This window comes from Vigna unguiculata, chromosome 8 (assembly GCF_037176805.1).
Source record: "Vigna unguiculata cultivar grain cowpea cultivar isolate G323 ecotype 2 chromosome 8, ASM3717680v1, whole genome shotgun sequence".
NCBI classification, from domain to species: domain Eukaryota; kingdom Viridiplantae; phylum Streptophyta; class Magnoliopsida; order Fabales; family Fabaceae; genus Vigna; species Vigna unguiculata.
This window is the reverse complement of record NC_140799.1, coordinates 3,560,073-3,584,158: the sequence shown is the minus strand read 5'-3', so window position 1 is coordinate 3,584,158 and position 24,086 is coordinate 3,560,073. Positions and strand designations below refer to the sequence as shown.

Sequence of the window (24,086 nt, the reverse complement as noted above, 5' to 3'; positions counted from 1 at the left end):
GGTAGTATTTCCCAAACACCTACTAAAATAAATTACATGCACACACGTGACGCACCAACCTTTTCTACAAAAGACAAAAACGAAGGTCATGTTTTACTCAAAATCCATTGATAATTCCTAAGAAGTAAGCGACAAAATAAAAAGCCATTATTTTTACCCAAAATCCATCAACATCCCAAAGTCTTCAATCCTGCAATCTGGATCAATCCACAAGGTAAATTTCATAAACCCACACTCCCCTAAAGCTATTACCTGTTTAATTTTCTTCCAATACAAAAAGATTTCTCAATTCATATACATTTGGTTTCCCTGTTTATAATTTCTAAAATTCTAAGGTCAGAAAAGGTTAAGAAACAAACATACAACATTGATTATACTCATGGTTGTGTGTGTTTGTGTTTTGTTCTTAATTTATCTTATTTAGGAATTGGGTTACTTCAATGGCTATGAGGGGTGGTCAAAGCAAGGAAATTGTGACAGAGACTCATAACAATAATGTTATTGAGCATGATAAGAAGAAGTTGGTGGTGACATCAGACACTGAATTTGATATCTCAGAAAAGGAGAAGGCACCAATTTGGGTACCAAAGTTCGTGATTGGTTTGACCAAGAAGGAGAAGGAGGAAGATTTTTTGGTCTTCAAAGGTTCAAAAAAACTTCCTCCAAGGCCCAAAAGAAGGGCTAAATTCATGCAACGCACCATCAATGTAAGCCTTCACCGTTAACTCTTTTGTTTTACATTTTAATTTAGATCTTACATCATCTTACTTCTTTCACATCATAATTACCAAAACTACAAAAATAAAAATACAAAGTTTTTTTTTTCACATACACAAGCTGATATATAATATAACTAATATTTACATCTTTATTTACTATAATAAGTAAAGTTAATAATAATTATTATTTATAATTTTCATGTCTTTCGCATAATTTAAACAGTTTCGTTTTTTCAGTGTTTATCCTCTTTATTTTTTTATTCCGTAACTTCCGTGGTCTAATCCAAACCATTCATTCCCATTAGAAATATTTAATCCTAATTCATTAACGTAAATAAACAAACAAAAGTGTCCATCACGTGAAATTAATTAAGAATTTGAATGAAACGTTTTTGTATGAGTTGTCAAGGCAATTTAAAAAAAGAATGACGCGATTTTTTGAAGAAGTTATTGTATGACAAAATAATAGTTCAATTAATAACCATATTATATAATGTTAAAATGTTTGCTTTATTAGATGTATAAAAAGTTTAAAAACAAAAATAATATATAATAAAATTCGCCTTTTTTTTTTCTCACGCATATTTAATTTCTAGAGAAAGATATTTAGATAATCAATTTTGATTGAATAAACAAATTAAAATTCAATTACTTCTATCTTTATTTTGGTCTCTAAGATGTTAGAAGGGTATCTTTATTCACGATCATAATATAGTGTCTTAATTTGGTGGGTCTATATTAAAACATTTTTAATGTTATATAAAGGTTTTGATTTAGTTATATGTTATTTTCACTTTAATATCAAAATATTTATTATTATAAAATGTTTTTCTAAAACAAAATATAATTTTAAAATAAATAACAATTTTATTTTTATTTTTATGGTTCAAAGTTTTATTCAAAACCAAAAGGTCATAAATTTATTATAATATCAACATACTTCAATATATTAATTTTATAAAACTTAGGTATTAAACTTATTACTTTAAACGTAACTCTTGCAATATAAATGTTCTAAATGATTAACATAAGCTTGAAGCAAGTTTCTACAAGCATAATAAAATTAATGATTTATTTTTATAATAATAAAAGTATTCAATTTTAAAACCAAACTTATCCATATTGAAATACGTGTGAATATGATCTTTATCCAATGAAAAAAAATATATAAAAGAAGAGTACTAGTGTAAACTAATATCATTATCGTATTTAAAAATATTATTATTATTATTATTATTATTATTTAGTAGATTTTAATACATAATTCATTCATGACCTTGGAAATTCACATGAAATAGAACTAGATAATTTTGTTAACATATAACTATGGGTGTAAGAATAGATTTGGTTGATGACTAAACTCGAATAATCTAAACAATTATAGTACAATTTTGGTCAAAATTAAATTAAATTTGGTTCACTTAAGTAGTAGATTAAATGGGTTAAAGTCTAGTTTGGTAAATAAGTTTTTTTCCAATTTGGTACATCAGTTGCTACACACTTCTTCCATAATATTTATTTTTCAATTCCCAATGGTTTATGCTAAAATCTCCAAATAATTCATCTTTTGTTGATTTTGGAGTGTGTTGCAGGTGGTAAGTCCAGGTACAAGGCTAAGCAAACTTTGTGTTGAACGATATGAAGTTAGGGAGAAAAATATATCCAAAAAGGTAAGGCCAAATTATGTTCTGTAGTTATTTAATGTTTTCATTTTCTTTTTCTGCATAACTAAAGAAACTGAATTTATGTTTATTTTATGCAGAGAGCAAGAGGATTGAAAGCAATGTGCAATATGGAATCTGAATCAGAATCTGATTAGAAAGAAGGAATACAACAACAATGAATGAAGTTGTTTTTGTGTAACCAAATGGTATGAGAAATGTTGAGATATTTTGAACCGAATATTTATTATTTTTTCTTTCATGAACTTTACTCTCTCTTTTTTTCTCTTAATTAGATATTTTATTACAAAATACTTTTATTTTTCTGAATTTTTCCTTTCATGGTTATTCTTTGTGTATTAGTTTTCAAACTCTTTACCGATATGTTAACGCTTTAGCATAACAATAATAATATATAAAAGTAAAAGGAGTTTTATTTTGTCTTGTTGTAGGATTATTAACAAAATTATTTCATTAAATTGCTCATCATCATTTTGCTATAAGTTTAATTGGTCAACCAAATTTACGAAAGTTAAAAACTTTTTATAATAAAATACATAAGTAAAAAGTAACCGATGAAATTTGGTGACGTCATTTCTTGGTAATAAGTGATAAAATTAACTTTTCTTTCAAAATAATTTACTTGTTGGTAATTTTTTATTTATATTCTTTTTATGTAAATGGGCTATAAATTCTAAAAACTGCATAGTAACAATTTTTTTTAAAGATTTATTTATTTATATGATATATTTGGGTGTTTAAACCCATATACAAAAAGTTCACGATTTAAATAAAATTGTACGAGTTTACACACAGACTAACAATTCTCACGGAATACATAAACAAACATAAAATTAAAACATAAATGAATAGTCATTGTATTTTGAGTTAGTAGATTAAACTCATTGGTGACATGTATACCATTCTTGAAGCTTAAAAGAATAAATTTATAGAAGCTTTAAGATGTAAGTAATTCATTTCATTTAAGCACTTGCAACTTTTTATTGATTTGCTCCTACTCCATAGTGCCTTCTACATTATCATGCAAGTCGTTCTACCTAATTTTACCTTGTTTAAGTATTAATGTCCTTCAAATCAGATTTAGGTTTCTAAAACACTATGCAAGTGATTTAATGTATTGGATTGAACATTGATTTAAGTATGCATAGGGAAAATTAAAATTAGGAATTTATGTTAAATACTTAGTTGTGCTATAGTAAGAATTTTCACAGATTCTCCATTTTTTCTTGTTTAAATACAATCCTATTTTTATGAGTACATATAATCCATATTTCCATATGATTGATATCCATAAACACTTCCACAATTTATTTCCTTTGCTGTTAAGAACTAATAAGGAGAATTGTTGAAAATGAACATTTAGTTGGTTATGGTGGACTATATTGATACCTACTCATTTGTTACACAAATTCAAACCCTAAGCAAACAAATTTTCTATAAATGGCGATCCTTTCCTCCTAAGGCTTACCTTCGTCGCCACCCTATTTAACATTACCCTCGAAGCAAAATGTTGTGCTTAAGGGACCACTTTTATGCTCCAAAATTACATATTCGAATGTTCTCCAATATTTAACTTTTGTAATTTTGTATATGAAGATTTGACATAATATATTAGTTCATCGTCTTTCCATATCCATAAATTTTTGCCCTCTCTCTGAAATGTTTTTTGATTTATTACTTGCATGAATTCGGGTCCTTTCCCACTCAAACCAATTTCTTCTCTTTTGATTGTCCATTTCCACCCATTGTCGGTCCATTTTTCAAACTCCCTTATTTTTTTATCCTAATATTAGAATTCATGTAAAGCTAGGAAATCTTACGTGTAAAAGAGCTTCTCCAATCCATATATCTTTCCAAAAATTAATTTTATTTTTTGTTAATTTAAAAAAATCACATTTAATTATATTTTAAATTTCAACAACATTAAAATATAGTGATGTCATTATGTTTTAACTTTTTTTTTATGTAACAAATAAACTATCAATTATAATTATATAACACTTTATGAGTATTTTTTTTCTTCTAAATAAATAAAAATACATTAATAATTATTAAGATCAGAATTCATTTAATATTTGAGTTATCTATAAATTTTTACAAAATTCAATACTCATTAATTTCTAAAAGCACCGATTAACAAGACCCTAATAATTTAATTACTTGTTTTGAGTTCTTATAGAAAATTTATATCATCTAACTTAAAGGTGTTATGCCACGTGAATTTTAAGCATTTAAGCATATAATTTTATTTTTTTTAATTTCTGTTTTATCTTGTATGATTAATCAAAGCTTAAATACCGTGTGCTCTAACTGTTATAAAAGTTGAAAGATTGTAAATAAAATTATATAGATAAGATAGTTTTCAGTCCAGAATCCGTGAAAATAATTTGTATAAAAATATTACTTTATTTTAATAGAAAGAAGAATGTTAACCGGTATCTTTCGAGTATCGATTAAGGAATAATAGATGCTGATTTTATCAGTTTCATATTAAAAGTTGAAATAATTATTTTTATTAATTAAAATAGGAGAATTTTAATTAGTATCTTTAGGACACTGATTAAAAAATAATTGATGTGTATTGATACTATTATTTTTACATTGAAAAGTTAAAATAATTAAGTATAGTAATTAAAATAATATAAATGCACATAAATTATTTTATAGAGACAAAATACTCTTTTAAATTTTTAGACAATTTTCTAATACAAAACAAAGACTTTGAAATTTTAAGATCTTTACTAAAAAGAAAAAAAAAATTCAATGAAGTTTTAAATTGACACTTTAATTATTATTATTTTTTTGTAAAATTTGTAGATGTTTAACACTACTTTTTTTTTGTTAGTTTTTCTCTTAATTTAATTTTTCTTATGATGTTTTTTTATAAAATTTTTAAATGTTTAACACTATTTTTTTTGTTTATTTTTCTGTTAATTTAAATTTTTTTATGTTTAATTATATTTAATTTTTAACAACATTAAAATATAGTTATTTTATTATTTAATTGATTTTTAACTTTTATTTATGAGCAATAAATAAAATATTAAAAATAGATGTACAATATTTATGAGCATTTTGGTCATTTAAATAAAATAAAGTTGCATTAGTAGTTATTAGGTCAGATTTTATTTAATGTCACACTTGTATATGTACTTTTGTAGTATTCAATGCATATTAATTATTCTTACTCAGTGTCTTTAGGACACTCATTAGCTAGACCCATTAAAATAATATAAATGCATATAACTGATTTTATAAAGACAAAAATATTCTTTAAAATCTCTAAACAATAAAAATAAGTATTTTGGAAACTCAATTAAATATCAAATTAATATTTTAATATTTTATTTATTGTTTGTAAATTTTTTAGATGTTTAATACTATTTTTTATTGGTTTTTCTCTTAATTAAAATATTTTTAACACTATTTTTTTTCTGTTAATTTAAATTTTTTTATGTTTAATTATATTTAATTTTTAACAACATTAAAATATAGTTATTTTATTATTTAATTGATTTTTAACTTTTATTCATGAGCATTAAATAAAATATTAAAAGTAGATGTACAATATTTATGAGCATTTTGGTCATTTAAATAAAATAAAGTTGCATTAGTAGTTATTAGGTCAGATTTTATTTAATGTCACACTTGTATATGTACTTTTGTAGTATTCAATGCATATTAATTATTCTTACTCAGTGTCCTTAGGACACCAGTTAGCTAGACCCATTAAAATAATATAGATGCATATAACTGATTTTATAAAGACAAAAATATTCTTTAAAATCTCTAAACAATAAAAATAAGTATTTTGGAAACTCAATTAAATATCAAATTAATATTTTAATATTCTATTTATTGTTTGTAAATTTTTTAGATGTTTAATACTATTTTTTATTGGTTTTTCTCTTAATTTAAATATTTTTATGTTTAATTATATTTTAATTTTTAATAATATTAAAATATAATTATTTTTAACTTTTATCGATAAATATTAAATAAAATGTTATAACAACTGTACAATACTTGTGGATATTTTTGTTTTTTAAATAAAATAAAACTGTATTAATTATGTTTATGTCAAATTTCATTTAATATTACAATTAATTAAGAATTTTTTTAAATTTTAATATATATTAATTATCCTTAACTAGTATCTTTAGGACACTAATTAGCCGGAACTTGATATAAATGTAAGGTGAACTTGGTTTGTTTCTTCACCGTGCTCTTCACTCGAAAACGCTACCAAGCCTTGCGAACGCCGCTACTCGAAAATGGCACAAGCACCAGGTTCATTCCCTAACAACCATCTCTTGCTTTCTCTCTTATCTTTTGAAACGTTTTTTTATTCGGATTCATCGTATTAGTGATTTTGTTCCTCACTTTCACAATCCATCGTGGGAGTAGGTAACCTAAAATGTGATTTTAGGAGTTTTTGAATCTACTTTTTATTCTATCACTCCCTTCATAATTAAACCTATCTTTGTGCTTGATTTCCATTTTGGTGGAGAATACCCAAATTCAAATATTGGTACGTGTATATTATTTAATTTTTCAATTTCCTACGAAATTAAGATGTGTATGATATCCTTTAGTTCTGGATTTTTTTTTCTTTTTTTATTTTTTCAAGTGATTAACTTGTGCGATATCTACCTAGTTCATTCAAAATTTTCAAGTGATTACATATTTGTTTATTTGGTATGGTTTGAATGTTTTTTATCATAAAGAAATCTTTCTCTTGTGAAGTAGAAAATGTAAGTAGATCACCGAATTACTTAACATAGGAATACTGAACGTAATATTTTAACTCAAATCAAATCAACTAAGATGTTTCATGCATAGATAGGCAAAATATCATAAAGTATATGATACACATGTGAATGTGTGTCCAATATGTATAAGTGACGTGACTATTATATTTATGAATAAACAGTTTATCAAACATTCAATTATGTGAATTATCTTCATAATTTTTCATATATTTATTTTCTTCCTTGGACCTTCATCTGAAAATTTGATTTGACGATAGTTTCTTTTATTTCTTTTAATTTATCAAAATTTGATGGATGTATGACAACAATTTGAGACCTAATGAAGGTGTTGAAGTCAATATAAATGCTAATGACTGGAGAGCTTCATTGTCTAAGAGGACACGTTCAATGATTGTCAGCGCAATGTAAGATTATGTTTCAATATTACTTCATTCATATCATTTTCTAATTTCTTACTATTGTTTCACAACATATGTAAATCACTCATTACCATTTTTAATGAGTCTTCTTACTTTTTCACAAGCTTTAACATTTTAGGATTGTGAGTTGAACATAAGATTTCTATAATGTGTAATATTTTGTTATTAAAATGCTTTTGGTCATTTTTATGCACTGCGCAGGGTCAAACAATGTCTTCCCTTTTTTGGTTCAGAGGGATTGGATAGACTTCGAGATCATGCTAAAAGGTTTGAAGAAAAGACTTTTACTACTGCAACAAGCCTGGTGCATATCTAATTTTGGATTAATGAATGCATATAAAACACATATAATATATGATTGATGGGTTAATGTGATGTTTCCTATTTTTAGAGTGAGTATCTACTGACAATATCAATGAAGTTGATTAGTGTGGAGACTAGAGCCTGCTGCAGAGTCGCCAACCCTCGAAATCAAGTTTAGGGTTCAAAATGCCTCAGTTTGTGTTTAATAATTTAATACTTGGTTTTGAGTTTTTGTAGAAGAATTATATCATCCATGATGCTACTTTAATGTCTCTTGCATAAGTACTTTGTGTGAAAGAAATTTAATTTATATTATGAATTTGATTATTGGGTATGTTGTTAACAAAGAATGTTAAAGAAAATGTATGTTGGTACACTAATCCACCATTGTGCGGTGAGTGAAATAAAATAGTTCACAAGTTTTATAAGAATTGGCGTGTCTTGAGTCCATTTTAACATGTTAATTAGTCAAAATGGGAGGGATAAATTTTATTGATATCCCTAATGAAAGTGGTCTTATTAACAAATCTCTTGATCAAGGCAAAGATTTAGTAATCTTGAAATTATGGGGTAACATTATCATTATGATAGTTTCTATTTTTAAATTATTTTGAACTTAATTCATTACTAACGAGGAAGAATTTTAAGCTTTTGAATTGTTTTGTGAAAATATTTGTTTTATCTTGTGACGGTTAATCAAAACTTAGATATCGTGTGCTCTTGTTTTATATTGTTAAGATATAATGATATAATCCTCTTACTACACCAGAGCATATAATGTTAGAAAGAGATACCTATTATTTCATTAAAATTCATATACTAACATAAGTATATGTAAAAAGTGAGGTAGTTGTTCGTTATATAGTAAAAATAATTCTTACATTCTTCCTTTCACAATATCATATGATTTACTCTAACAAACTAAAAAACCTCTCTCAGTGTTGGAAATTAGAAATTCCTAGCAAGTTTTAAGTCCTTGCAATATCCATAGAACTCAACAAATCTTTGTGCATAAAAGTCAACAAATCATTGTGATCTTTTATGAGTGGAAATCATTTATTCAATGAATTTGATTCTAGGGTGACATTATCTAATAGCAAAATCATGCAAATATGAATTTAGATAAAATTTAGGAAAAACTATATTTTTAATCCTTGAAATATTACGAAAAATTGCAAATGATCCCTAGTAAAAGTTTTTGTTTTAAATTGCAAATAGTACGAAATAATCTTTAATTATTGAAATAAAAATATATTAAAAAATTAAAAAATAATTTGAACAAAATATAATAAAAGTAGAAAAATTATAATTTTATCATTCGTAATATTTTTATTGTATAAATATGGTTTTTTTATTATAAGTGATTATTTGGATAAAAAAGTAGATACAGATAAAACTGAAAAAAAAATATAACCAAGAAAATAATCCATTTATCTACTGTATAAATATTATATTATATTAGCGTAAACACATGCGTTATCGTGCCTGTATGTATGATTTTTTAAATATACGTGATATTATATTAGTAGGTGATAATATTGTAATGTTATTAAGTTAATATATAAATTAAAATTATATTTATTAAAAATAAAGTGAAATATATCATAACAGAATAACCATTGATAAATAAAGAAGAAGAGAAGAAGTAGAGACATCTGATTTTATAAAAAACTTGTAAAGGTAACCGTCAATTTTTAAAAATTTAATAAATTATTATATTTAAAGGGTAAAATTGATATTTTGAAATGTGGACAAGAGAAATTCCCTTTATATTGTTATAAATTATATATATATATATATATATATATATATATATATATATATATATATATATATATATATATATTACAATAATTATAAAGGTTTTTGGGCCAAGGCCCAAATGTGCTTTATTTTCCATACTCCCTTTTCTTTTTTAATTTCTCACTCTAATCTCATATCACTACCCATTTCTTTCACACATTTAAAAATCAATTACAATTAATCTTAGTTAAACTAAAAAATATAATACCCCACAATAATTATAGTTAATACATACGTTTAAGTTAATAAAATACAATAACATGACCATAATTTGCACAACATCAACCGATACTAACCAAATATAGCACAACAAATGCAAATTATTATGTGAAAGAGAAAAAATGTTAACTGAAATCTCTTCAAGATTTTATAAAGGTTATTCGCAAGTATAATTGTAAAGATTTTAGGAAAATTTACGATCTTATTTCAACTAATTTTATCAACTTTTAAATGAATATTTATTAAAGTCTCCCATAAAATAATATAAAAGAGAAATCATATCAAATTATAGGTTAAAATATTTTTTGTCTCGATCTTCGATAAATTTTATCAAATTAATCCTAACTTTATGTTTGTTCTCAAATAAATTTTAATTTTAATTAATTTTGTTCAATTTTATATATTTTTCTTGTTAATATCGATTAAATTATTGACATCATAAATAGTAACCGCTACATGTTATAGGACAACTTTTTATATAGATTTTTTGGTCTGATGTGAAAATGGTTACATAGAATGTCCCTTTACCTATGCTTTTAAGATGCTTTTATATATATGCTCGATGGAATTAAAATTATTGAAATAATAATACTAATAATAATAATTATTAGTATTATTATTATTATATTTTTATTTTTATTATTAAACTTTACATATTATTACTAAAACTAATCACAATTATTTTAATAATAACAAAAATTAAATTTTATTTTGTATTAATTTAAATTATAAGTGTAAAACAATAATCTAATAATTTCATTTATTAATTTTTTTTACCCATCACATACATCAAACCATTTACCAACTTTATTTTCAAATCTTTTAGTTTTCTCCTTCCGCGTCTTTTGAAACAAACATTCATATTCCTATTTCTATTCCCTCCAACTCATTGGCCGACTCTTCCTTAAATCCATCTTAAGAAATTGTGTAATTGAAAATTTTGTAATTTTTTCAAAAAGGTTATATAAAATTATATAAATGATTTCAATTTTTATAAAAAAAACAAACGTTGAATACTAATATTTTGTTTATTTTTTATTTTTTTTGAAGATATTAGTATTGCATGATTCTCAATCATGGTTTGTTTTTCTGCACTTTTTTCTCTACACCCTAATTTAAACCTTCTCCTTTTGTTATGACGAATGGAATAAAATAGAATAGAATATATTTATAGTTAAAGATAATCACTCATTAGATATCCTTAAATATTGACCATTTAAATATGATTAATAGGTATATAATATTTTATGTAATAAAACTATATAGGTTAGACAGTTTTCAACCTATAAAAATATTGTTTTATTTTAATATAAAACCAAAACATAACATCATGTTTAAAACTAACAGTTTTTCAACTTATAAATAAATCTTTTTAAATTTCAAAAACACGCGTTCACTTCACTCCAAAAGTTTAAACAATTTCAAAATTCTGTTTAACATATTTAATTTATAAACAATTAAATATTTAAAGAGTTTCGATTATAAATATATTAAATAAACATATGAAAGAGTGAATTTGAGAAAATAAAGAAAAACAGAATGAAGTTATCTGAATTGACAAAAAAGTGAATAGTTGATGTGATGGAAAAACAAAGGGTGCATATCTGATTTCAAATTAATGAATGCATATATGAAAAATTGATGGATTAATGTGATGTTTCCTATTTGGGTCTTTCTTCCTGCACCTCCAAAACTTCTTTTACACCTCCAAACTTTCTTTAAATTACTAAAAAATCCTTTGACCATTTAAGGAAATTCGTAGACACTACACCCCAAAAATTATGTCGATTTTCGGAAGTCAAAATATATGACTTATGGAAGTCAAAATATATCACCGAAAGTTAATTTTCAGAAGTCAAAATGTATCATCGGAAGTCGACTTCCGAAAATCAAAATGTATCACCGAAAGTCGACTTCCGAAAGTCAAAAATTATCACCGGAAATCAACTTCCGAAAGTCAAAAAATATTATCGGAAGTCGACTTCCAAAAGTCAAAAAATATTCCCGGAAGTCGACTTCCAGAAGTCAAAAGAAATTCTCCGGACGTTGACTTCCATAAGTAAAAAATCAAATTTTATTTTAAATATTTTTAATTCTTTTTAAAATTTATATTTTTTAACTTTTAATGGTTTTTTTAGTTTATTATTTTATTTATTTTGTATGTTTTTAAATTTCTTAATATATACTTTTTTTAAAATATTAATATCCATATATACAATTTTATTTTTATTTAATATACTGAAAAATAAATATAAATATAAGTAAAATTAAAATAATAAATTTATTCTGCTTCATTTAATTTTATTTAATATTTAAATTCATTTTAAAATAATAAAACTTTAAATTAAAAAAAAAGATAAAAAAGAAAATATATATACAAATATATATATATATATATATATTCGTTTTTTTTAAATTTTAAATTTCATTATTTATATATTATTTATATATGTTATTTTAAATATGATTTTTTTAATTCGTTTTTGTTTTTATTAAATTTTTAATAAATTATATAAAAATAAATTTAAATTTAAAAATATAAAAAATATATAATTGAAAAATTTTTAAAAATTTGATTAAAATAAAATATTTAAATTTTAAACAAAATTAAAAAATTCAAATAACAAAAATTAAAAATAACATAAATTATAATAATATCAATAAAATAATTTAAATTAAAATAGTAATATTAACTTAAAAATGTATATATATTTTCAATTTTTTATTTAGTATTTTTATTACCTATTTTTTTATTTTTTGAAGTAATTTTTTTTAAAATTTATACGTTTTATAATTTTTAATACAGTGTTTTAAAACATAAAATGAAATAAGTTTTAAAATATAAAATAAAATAAAAGTTAGAAAATAGAAATTTAAAAAAAAAATTTTAAAAAGAATTAAAAATATTTAAAATTGACAGAATTTTTTTATTTTCGGAAGTCGACTTTCGAGAATATTTTTTGGCTTCTGGAAGTCGACTTCCGAAAATATTTTTTACTTCCGGAAGTCGACTTGCGGTAATGATTTTTGACTTTCGGAAGTCGACTTCCGGTGATATATTTTGACTTCCGTTGATATATTTTGACTTCCAGAAGTTGACTTTTGGTGATATATTTTGACTTCCGAAAGTCATATATTTTGACTTCCGGAAGTCGACATCCAAAAGTATTTTTGGAGGTGTGATGTCCGTGAATTTTTGGGAATTTAAAAAAAAAAAAATTGGAGGTGCAGAAGAAATGCTCGGAGGTGTAGGAAGAAAGACCCTTCCTATTTTTCAGAGTCAATATCTACGGAAATTAACAGTGAAGATATTTATTGTGCAGTCTAGAGCCCACAGAATTAGGCAACCCTCGAAATCAAGTTTAGGGTTCAAAATGTTTAGATTGTGTTGTTTAATAATTTAATTACCTTGTTTTGAGATTTGTAGAAAAATTATATCATCTAACTTATAATATGTTACTTTGATGCCATGTGGCTAAGTAATATGTATGAAAGAAGACTAATTTTATATTATGAATATGGTTATTTGGTATGTTGTTGATATAAAATGTTTCTTTAGAGAGTGTATGTTGGTATGATGTTGGCCCATGTAATGATACTTTGACAGGCAACATTTTTTTTTATATTCATTTGACACTATCTTTCATTATTATATATTTTTTTTCTTTTTTTTTTTTATAAATACAAAAATTTATTTGTTTTAAGACTAGTTTACCACTACACTATGTTGTGAAATAAATATATTGTGTCAAAATATCATTATTACTCCTAGCCTATTGTTGTGTGGTGAGTCATATAAAATAGTTCACAAGTTTACAAGAATTAGCTTGTTTGAATTTATTTTTGACAGCAATATAAGTGGTTTAATGCTTTACTTTCATGAATTTATTTAGATTTTTTTCAAAATAGGTATAGTTTGTCAATGTTTGGGGAAGTGTATTTTTTATCATGGGTTTGGTGTGGTCCTCATGCTTTATAATTTTTGTATTTTATTTTTTTAATAAATTTTCATGTGATAGCAAATGATTGATGAGCTTTGGGGTGTCAGTATAATTGAGGTATCAAAGTTTAGTGTCTAACATGACCTTATTTGGAGTTCATTTTTTACATTTTAATTGGTCAAATGCGATAGGTCAATTGCAATGATATCCCTAACCAAAGTGGTCTTAACAATCAACATTTAATAATCTTGACATTGGGGGCAACATTCTCATTATCACATTTAATGAAGGTACTATAGTCAATATAGATGCTAATAACTAGAGAGATATACTACCCAATGGGGGATGCTGAAGGGTTGTTAGCATAATGTAAGATTTTGTTTCAATATCACTTCATTCATATCATTTTCTAATTTCTTACTATTGTTTCACAACATATCTAAATCACTGATCGCCATTTCCATTCTACTACATTTTTTAATATAGCTAAGATTTCAATGAATCTTCTTACTTGTAAACAAGCTTTAACATTTTAAGATTGTGAGTTGACTATAAGATTTCTAAAGTGTGTAATATTTGGCTATTGAATTTTTTTTAATCATTATTGTAGACTATACATGTTACAAAGATGTTATCCTATTTTGGGTTTAGAAGGATTGTATGGACACTGGAATCTTGCTAAGAGGTTTGAAGAAATGATTTTTACTACTGTAACAAGCCAGGTGCGTATCTGATTCCAGATTGATTAATGTATATAAACACATGCAATATGTGAAAGATTGATGAGTTAATGTGATTGTTCTATATTTTTAGAGTAATTATCTATGGAAAATATCAACGAACCTGCTTGTTGTGGAGTCTAGAGCCTACGACAGAGCCAACCCTTGAAATCAAGTTTAGGGTTCATAATGCCTTAGATTGTATTTAATAATTTAATACATGGTTTTGAGTCTTTGTAGAAAAATTATATCATTTAACTTACAAGATGTTACGTTTATGCCACATGCATAACTACTTTGTGTGAAAGAAATTTATAATTATGAATCCAATTATTGGGTATATTGTTTATGAAGAATGTTAAAGAAATTGTATGTCGGTACACTAACCCACCCTTGTGTGGTGAGTGAAATAAAATAGTTCACAAGTTTTATAAGAATTAGTTGATAATGGATCAAAATGGGAGGTTTCAATTTCATTGGTATCCCAAATTAATAATAAACTTCTTGATCTATGTGAACATTTGATAATATTGACATTAAGGGGTAACATTATCATTATAATAGAAACTATCTTTAAATTGTTTTGAACTTAATTCATTACTAATGACAAAAGGAGGGAGAATTTTAAGCTTTTGAATTGTTTTGTAAAAATAATTGTTTTATCTTGGTACGGTTAGTCAAAACTTAAATATTGACGCATACTCTTGATATATACAAATGATATTGTCATACAAAAGTATAATATTATTAAGATATAATGATCTAATCTCTAGCGTAAACACAGGCGTGCACATTTATTAATTGTATATGATATTATTATTAGGTGGTGATATTGTAATATTACTAGTTAAGAACAAAGTGGAATAATGGAGGAAAAAAAATCGTTAATGAATGAAAAAAATGATAGAATAGTTATATTGTTAAAAATAATCATTAATAAATAATTATATTGTAATGGGTAAATTAGGAATAAGTAATTGTGGAGAAATACTCTTTATATTTATATTTATTATAAAGGGTAAATTAGGAATAAGTAATTGTGGACACAAAAGAGAAAATCCTCTTTTTATTTATTTATATATATATATATATATATATATATATATATATATATATATATATATATATATATATTTATTTATAGATGTATATATTTTATTATTAAACAATTTATCCGATTAGGCCAAAAAATGTCTTAAGTTTTATTCATTTCTTTTATCTAACGTTAGATGGTCTATTTCTGATATTATCTCTTATCAATGTACATTTAAATTTTCTTTGAAATATAAATTTAGAATTTTGGGTGTCCATGATTAACATTTACAAATAAAATGATTTTTGAAAAAAACAAAACTGAACGAAATAAGATGATATGTGTTAGTAATTTTGGGTCATATAAATATAAATATATATATATATATATATATATATATATATATATATATATATATATATATATATATATATATATATATATATATATATATATATATATATATATATATATATATATATATATATATATGACACGTAATTAAATGTGTTAGGGCCATTATTTATTAAGCCAAATAATAAAGTGATCTGACTAAATTAAAGATTTGGCTAGAGACATATGTCATAAAAATAAATATTGTGTAGAGACCATAAAGTAATTTCTAATTTGATGAGAGACCAAATTAGAAATATTAAAACTTAAGTAATTAATAGTTTATAAATGGTCGTGGTAGAGTCATAACGTACTTTTCAAGTTCCGGTTCCTTTCTCTCTACCCCCATCAAGAGAGAAAATAAAGATTCTCTATAGGAGGAAGATCACTAGATCAGTAGTGCTCTAAAAAAGGGAACATCATCGTTATGGCTAATTCAGGTACGCTTTCGTCTATGGTTTACAGCATGATTATCAGTATATGATATTACTTATGATTAATCATTAGAATCAATATTAAGATCATATTCTGTTTTTTATGCTAACAATATAGTAAAGCAAATACAGATGTTGAGTATGCACACGTTTTATAGGATACACATTCAAAATGACCAATTTTCCGTGGGATTTCTTAGAGAAACTACATTCAATAATTCCAAAATTTTGACATTATATGAATTAATTTTACCCTATAAAAAATTGATTATGAAAAAAAAAATTGTTTAAGCATTGCCATTGTACTTGAAAGAGCATGAACAAGATTGGAAACCCTTTTTAACTGTTGAGAAGTTGAAAGTGTTAAGGAATGAGTCTCAAAAGAACTTGGTCCACTAACTTCACTGACTCATCAATTGAAAGAGGTACAAAAATTTGGGAGTGATTGAACTCTTCAGATTCCAAAGAGAAGCACTGCAGTTAAGTTCTTTTAATAAAGAAGCTGCTTTTGCCAAAGTGAAAAGAAGCATTAGAAATGTTTGCACTTTTAAAATTTTCTTGTAATCACTTTTTCTTCTTTGAGTATCTGGCACCAGAGAAAATCCCTTTTTAAAGAATGGTTAAACCCATGATCGTTGGTTTAGGGAAGAGATGCTCTTATTCCTTCTTGATTGCGATCATATAAACTACAGCTAAGCATGGAATAATTTCAGGGATTGATTCGTTATTCGTATACACTACTTTGTTCTTGGTATAAACATCAAACTTTTCAAATATTAAATGACATGGACTTAACTATACTTTTATCTTGTAAATTTGGGCTAAGTTTTTAAATTTAAAACCACTTTTTTAATACTTGTGATTTGAAAACAATTGGATCTCTATGTCCAAACGTCTCATACTAGATATTATTAGAATAGGTATTTGATTCTAAGAATATAAAATATAAGATTAATTATCATATAAATGACTTGCAATTATTAATCACATAAATGAAATTTTAATCGTATTCAAGATAATAAAGAAAGAGAGAGTCTAATTTTAAATTTGAGAGACTACAAATAATTTTATCCATGAATAAAAGCATATTAACCCATACAAACATGTACAAAAATAATGTCTTTAAAATGTGAATTAAAAAAAAAAATACCAGAAAAATTTGAGTTATCCTTCTGTATTTCACCCACTTACTCAGAAATGAAGCTTCGGTTTAGCAACAGGGCAAGAGTATTAATTAGTAATGAAAAGTGGGGTAAAAAAGCAACTACCAAAGACTTTCCAAGGAAGTAATTGGGGCAATTTTATTTTTGTGAGTGTTGCTTTCACCACAAACAACGCTTACATGCGAAATGACACCACATTTGTGCTCGGTGCCAATATTGCACACTCGTGTATCACAATTTAACTTTAGTTAAATATAATTAGTGGCAGTTAGTAGTTCTTTAATGGTAGTATCTCCATTTCAAGTTAAATGTTTTTTTTTTAATTATATAAAAATAAATAAAAATGACTGGTGTTCTCGTATTGAATTTTTATTATATAAAAATAAATTATGTTCTCGTATTGAATTTTTTTTATGTCTTCAAATTAATTGCTTTCTCTTTCTTAAAGTGATACATTTATAAGAAAATCAATCTAATTTTAAAAAGTAGTGTATTTACATTTAAATTATTGTTAATACGTGTGGAATAAATTAAAATGGAATCATTATGAAACGAATATAGTATTTAATAATAAATGTTTTTCTTTAACTTGTTTTTTTCTTGAATTTTGAGTTAAAATGCATTAATGGTCTCAATTAAATGAAAGAATGTTTTAATAAAATAAGATTTGTAATGAGACCAACGATACGAAACACAGAAAAAGTTATATAGTTTAGAAAAAAGTGTTGGAAAACTATGTTTAATAAAACGGTAGATATATCTATAAAAGTATTAAATAAAATGTATTTAATGTCTTGAAAATATGAAACATTCAACATTTAGTATACAAAAATTGTTACGCACGAATTTGGAATCATTGTTGGTGCAATTGACAGGAAGCTTCCATTAAGGAATGGCCACACAACTAAGCTAAAGAAAAATGTAGAAAGGTATAAATTCAAAAAGCATTTACGAGGACCTAAGAAAAAAGTGTCCACCAACTCATACTATTCTTTTTTAGAAAACGTAATTCAGAAGGTTTCACTTCAATGTGCCAAATGCCACTTAATTAAAAGAGATTACCGTCATCTTTGCAACAAGTGTTACGGTGTAAGGGACGCGCTTCCATGAGTTGAATTACTTATAATAAAGTAACAAAGAAATTAAATATGTCTGTCTATTTAAATTAAAACTAAAACTCTACCTTGAATCATAAGGGTTTCGACTAAGGAAGTAAATTATGACTCCGTGTCTGAAAACGATACTCTGAATATTAAATTAATTTTAATTAGAATCCAAATTAAATGTAAAATAATAATTATTTGATTTAAAAAATAAAAATACCAACAATTACTCAAATAAATAACGCTTGAAATTTGTTATAAAAATCTCGTATCCGTGTTCAGTTCCTATAAAAATATATTTAAATATTAATAGCTTGTAATATTAATGTTCAATTTTTCAAACTAAATATACATATCAATATTATGCAGCTAAAATAGTGTGTAAATTATTCTAAATTCAAATCTTACAATAAACCAATTAAGATTACTCTGTTCCTACCTCCGTAGGAGGAACGCTACAAATATTTAAGGTAAATTCACAACCAACTCCATGAATAATTCTTACAAAACATAAAAGCTGAAACTCCAAATAGCGCAGCACAAATCTAAATATAAAATAAATTGATTATGTACTAGAAACAATGATCACGATAACAACAGTAATACTACTCAACTCATACAAACAATATAGATCCAGCAATCAACATATATAATCTCTACACAGAGACATGAATAGAGGGAAGGAGAGAATTATACACTAATGCTACTCAAATCTCCACTCCTACTAAAATTCCACGCAGGTAAACGAGAAAATCCATGAGCTAAGCTCAGATCCGGAGAGAAGAACCGAAGGCAAGAGCAGCAACGGCGGCAACAACACCGGCGACGAAGGACGGCGAAAGAGCAACGGCGGGAGACGTCGGACTTGGGGCCGGAGCGTCAGCGGCCGAGATAACGGCGACGAGTACCGACATTACGGCGATGAACATTGCTTTAGAGAAAGCCATTGGTTTTATCACGATTTTTCTGTTTTCGGTGTTTAGGGTTTGGGTTTCGTTGGGCGCAGTGAGAGTTCGCTTTGGGAAGAGGCGAAAATGGTGGTTTATATAGAACGAGAGAGGAGACGTTACGGGCAGTTCGGGTAGTTGCCCGAAGTACAGACTGGCAATAGGTCCATTGCCAGCTGGATCTGCTTCTATTCGGAAAAATCAGGTTTCACATGACAATTTCGCCACGACGCCGTTTCGCCTGAAGTTCCTTGACCCACTCGCTCGTGCTCTCACTTTCACGCACAACGCCTACAATGATTAATATTTAGAATAAATAATGCATGCGTTGGTAAGAGCAGTAATAATAATAGATATATTTTAGTTGTCTTTTAATTTTTATAAAAATTAAAATTAGTTTTTTTTATATTTTAAATTAAGTTAGTCTCTTCTTTTTAGAAATGTGCAAATTTAGTCTTTTAAATTATTTTTTTTAAGTTTATTTTACGTTTCAAATTTTAGTTTAATATTGAAGCGAACATGTGTCAAATGAGATAAATAAACTAAAATAGTATAATAAAACGTAAAATAAACTTATTAAAATTTGATTAAAATGACTAAATCCTCGAATTTAAAAAGTTGAAAAACTAAATGGGTTCAAACTTTTTGGACAGATATTAATCTCAATTTTCACTTAATATTGAAACACCAAATTAAAGTTGGAGCACAAAAAACATATTTAACCTAATAATAATGTAAATTTATACAACTAAAAGTTATTTATAACAATTAGTAAAAATTATTAACTTTGTTATTGTTATAATGTTAAATTATGTCTTTGGTCTCCATTTTCGTAACAAAATATCGATTTGGTTTCTTTATTTATTTATCTCAATCTGGTTCATGTTTTGGAAAATTTGATGCAATCAAGTCTTCTAGTCTTTTCCATTAGTGGTACAGTAACAACATTAAAGGGTGTCACATGTTAGTTCTTATATTTTTTTATTTTTTATTTTTAAAAAAATTAAAAGTTTGCCACGTGTCAACTTTGACGTCATGTCACGTGGCAGTGACAGAGTAATGTGACAGTGAAAATATCATGTGTCACTATTATGCCATGTGTCATCTCATTGTTCTCAATTTGGTCCTATATTTTAATTTTTGTCTCAATTTAGTCTCAATTTTTGTAAAAATTATGCAATTTTGTTCCTCTCCAAATTAAAACAAAAATTAATTTTTATATAAATGTTATACAAATATTTTTAATAAATTTGATATTTTATTATATATTTTTACCAAAACTAAGTTTATTTAAAATTGTTTTCAAATTTTAAATTTATTTGTTTTTTTTTTATTTTTACATAAGGTAGTTAACATTATTTTTAAAATTTATATAATTGTTGTAAGATTTTATAATTTTAATTAACTTTAAAAATTACTTTTATTAAATATAAATAAAGTAAGATTTTCATCGTTATATATTTTAACCAAATATTATATTACAATATTTAAATAAGATGACATTACAAGATAAGAAAATTAAATTTTTAACAACTAAATTTTGACAATTTTTTTTATAACTTGAGATAACATTTTTGACTAGAAAATACCATGATGAAAATCTCACTTTATTGTATTTAATAAAAAATATTTTTAACGTTAAATAAATTTATAAAATATAAAATAAAAAAGTTAAATAAGGTATGATTACAAGATGAGAAAAGTGATTTAACAACTAAATTTTGACATTTTTTTCTTATAATTTGGCTTGACATTTTTTAAGTGACTTTTTATTTTTTCATTTTCTTATTTTATATTCTAAAACAACTTGAAATATGTCTTCTTATGTCGTAAAAGTAAATAGTTAAAATTTTATTTGTCAATATATGATTGTCATATACTATAAAAAAAATATTTTAATGAGTCAATTAAAAAGTTTTAAAATTTTGAGATTTTAATAAAGACTCAATTGAGATCTCATAAATTCATTCGGGACTCAAAACTTAATTAATTAAGTAAAATAATGTTTTATAAGTTAAATCTATTTAATTTTTTGTTTAGAAAATCTTCAAATATGAAAGAAAAATAAAGAAAAATGAGTAAAAAAATAACCATAATATTGAAATATTACTTTTGACTATTACGTGGGTAGATGAGAAAATGTCACTATCATTTGTAATTATTGGGCCATAGGTAAACATGAGACGAGCACGTGCACAGCCAGGCGCGTGAAGAAGAATGGAGAAACCTAAGAAAATTGAATTTATTGTTATTAATATCATTTATATGTAAGGTAAGGTTCCTTCTAAAGTAAGCAAGTAAAAAACATTTAGTCTTTTACTTAATTGTTAGGAAATTATTAATTTTATTACAAAGGTATTTGGAAATAAACAAAATAGTACCTATGTAATTAAAAATTAATTAAGTTTGAACTATCATTTTTACTATTTATGTATGATTCAGAGGATGGAAAAAGGGAAAAAAATAGACGACTAAAGAAATAAATAAACCTAAATGATGTAGGGAAGTGATGCTTGAAAAATAAAATACCATAAATTATGTAAAAATTTATATTATCTATACTATTTTATAAAGGAGATTTTTTTATCGGTATACACATTTATTTTCCACTTTTATTTTTTAATAATTATTTTCCAAAATTAAAATAATTAAATTATCGATTTTATTTTAAGTGACATTTTTTAAAATTAATTAATTTTTATTTGACAATTTTTTTTAAATTTAACTATTTTTTAACTAAAATAATTATCTATAGTAAAATTGTAAACTATATATATATATATATTTTTTATAATTATATTATTTTTTTAAACAATAATTTTTTTTTGTTTTCCAGTTTTATCTTTAATAAATATATATTTTTTAATTAAAATAATTATCTTATCAATTTTAACTTTTTTTATTTGAGGTTTTTCAACTTAACTATTTTTTAAAATTAAAATAACTATTTATAATAAAAAAATACCTATAAAATAAATAAAATTTACTTTTTATTGTAATAATTATTTACATTTAATTTTGTAATTATAATTTTATTATAATAAAAAAATGTGAAAACAATTAACAATAGCTGTTTATAATAAAAAAATATTTACAAAATAAACGAAAATTATCTATACTAAAATTATAAAAATAATCCATATTTATTTTTATAATTATTATTTTATTATTTTATTATTATAAAAATATGAATACATAAATCTTTTAACTAGTATTTTTTAGAGTTATACGTGACTATTATTTTTAAAGTTAACATTTGATCTAAAGACAAAAAAGATAATTGAATTGAGAGTTTGTAGTTGAAGTGACGCGATAATTTTTTCTTTTTTCTCAAGCAAAGTTTGTGATGGCACGTATGAATTGATAATTACATAAATATTGAATTTGCATTACATAAGTTCAACAAACATATAAAATATTAACTTTATCTTTCATATTAAATATAAAATTTTAAGATAATAAATTTATAAATTTTTTTTTTATATAAAATATTAAACTTTTTATTTTTCTTTAAAGTAAAATTTATAGTTATACTTGAATTTTTAATCGGATTCTCATCAAGTTATTAAACCTTATAACTTATTAGATAAAGAGATAATATGAATGTACATTGCTATATAAACTAATTAAAATTAGTATTTTTACGTGTCAAGTGTTAATATTTAATAACACATACTTAATATATATATATATATATATATATATATATATATATATATATATATATTCAAAATACGTAATACTGTATATTAAGAATTTTGATTAAAAATTTTAACAACTCGTGGACAATATTTCAATTCATCCGAGGTGTTGGTAAGGACTACTTTCTTCTTGTTAGTAATATACCAATGTCATTATGTACATACAAGTTAGGCTTATATATTATTGTGAATTAATATCATCATACATAGTAAAAAACCATATGCTGAAGTAGGTGCATGCTACGGAGTGAAAAGGATATATGCATATATTTTTTATATTTTTGTTGTAAATATTCTTTTCCATTTTATGTTTCGAAGTATTATAATATGTCATGTACATGACATTGATATATATATATATATATATATATATATATATATATATATATATATATATATATATATATATATATATATATATATATATATATATATATATATATATATATATATATATATAAATTATATTATTATTAAAATATTAATTTAAATAATACTTAGTTAAATATTTTAAGATTTTGACTGTTATTTTAAACTATGTGTTATTTTTATTAAAATGAAGATATTTATATAAATTAGATATAGTTAAATTTTTAATAATTTCCATAAATTAAAAAGTTAAAAATTAATTTCCAATAAATGAGTGTAAGTTTAATAAAAAATATATATCATTTAAACATAATATCCTGGTATTATTTATTTATTTTTCCATACTAGATTGTTATATATTATTCT

At 24.1% G+C, this 24,086-nt stretch overlaps 2 protein-coding genes across 2 annotated transcripts; both read left to right on the top strand.

The window, feature by feature from the left end:
* Positions 1 to 77: 77 nt before the first annotated feature.
* LOC114194622 (uncharacterized) lies at positions 78 to 2,646 on the top strand. Its single transcript, XM_028084966.2, has 4 exons — positions 78 to 214; positions 425 to 707; positions 2,312 to 2,389; positions 2,482 to 2,646. The coding sequence occupies exons 2-4, from the start codon at positions 441 to 443 to the stop codon at positions 2,536 to 2,538; spliced, it is 402 nt and encodes a 133-aa protein (XP_027940767.1). The 5' UTR covers positions 78 to 214; positions 425 to 440; the 3' UTR covers positions 2,539 to 2,646.
* A 3,988-nt stretch (positions 2,647 to 6,634) lies between these two features.
* Positions 6,635 to 8,210, top strand: LOC114193106 (mediator of RNA polymerase II transcription subunit 15a-like). Its single transcript, XM_028082807.2, has 4 exons — positions 6,635 to 6,691; positions 7,499 to 7,577; positions 7,794 to 7,896; positions 7,984 to 8,210. The coding sequence occupies exons 1-4, from the start codon at positions 6,676 to 6,678 to the stop codon at positions 8,071 to 8,073; spliced, it is 288 nt and encodes a 95-aa protein (XP_027938608.1). The 5' UTR covers positions 6,635 to 6,675; the 3' UTR covers positions 8,074 to 8,210.
* The last annotated feature ends 15,876 nt before the right edge of the window (positions 8,211 to 24,086 follow it).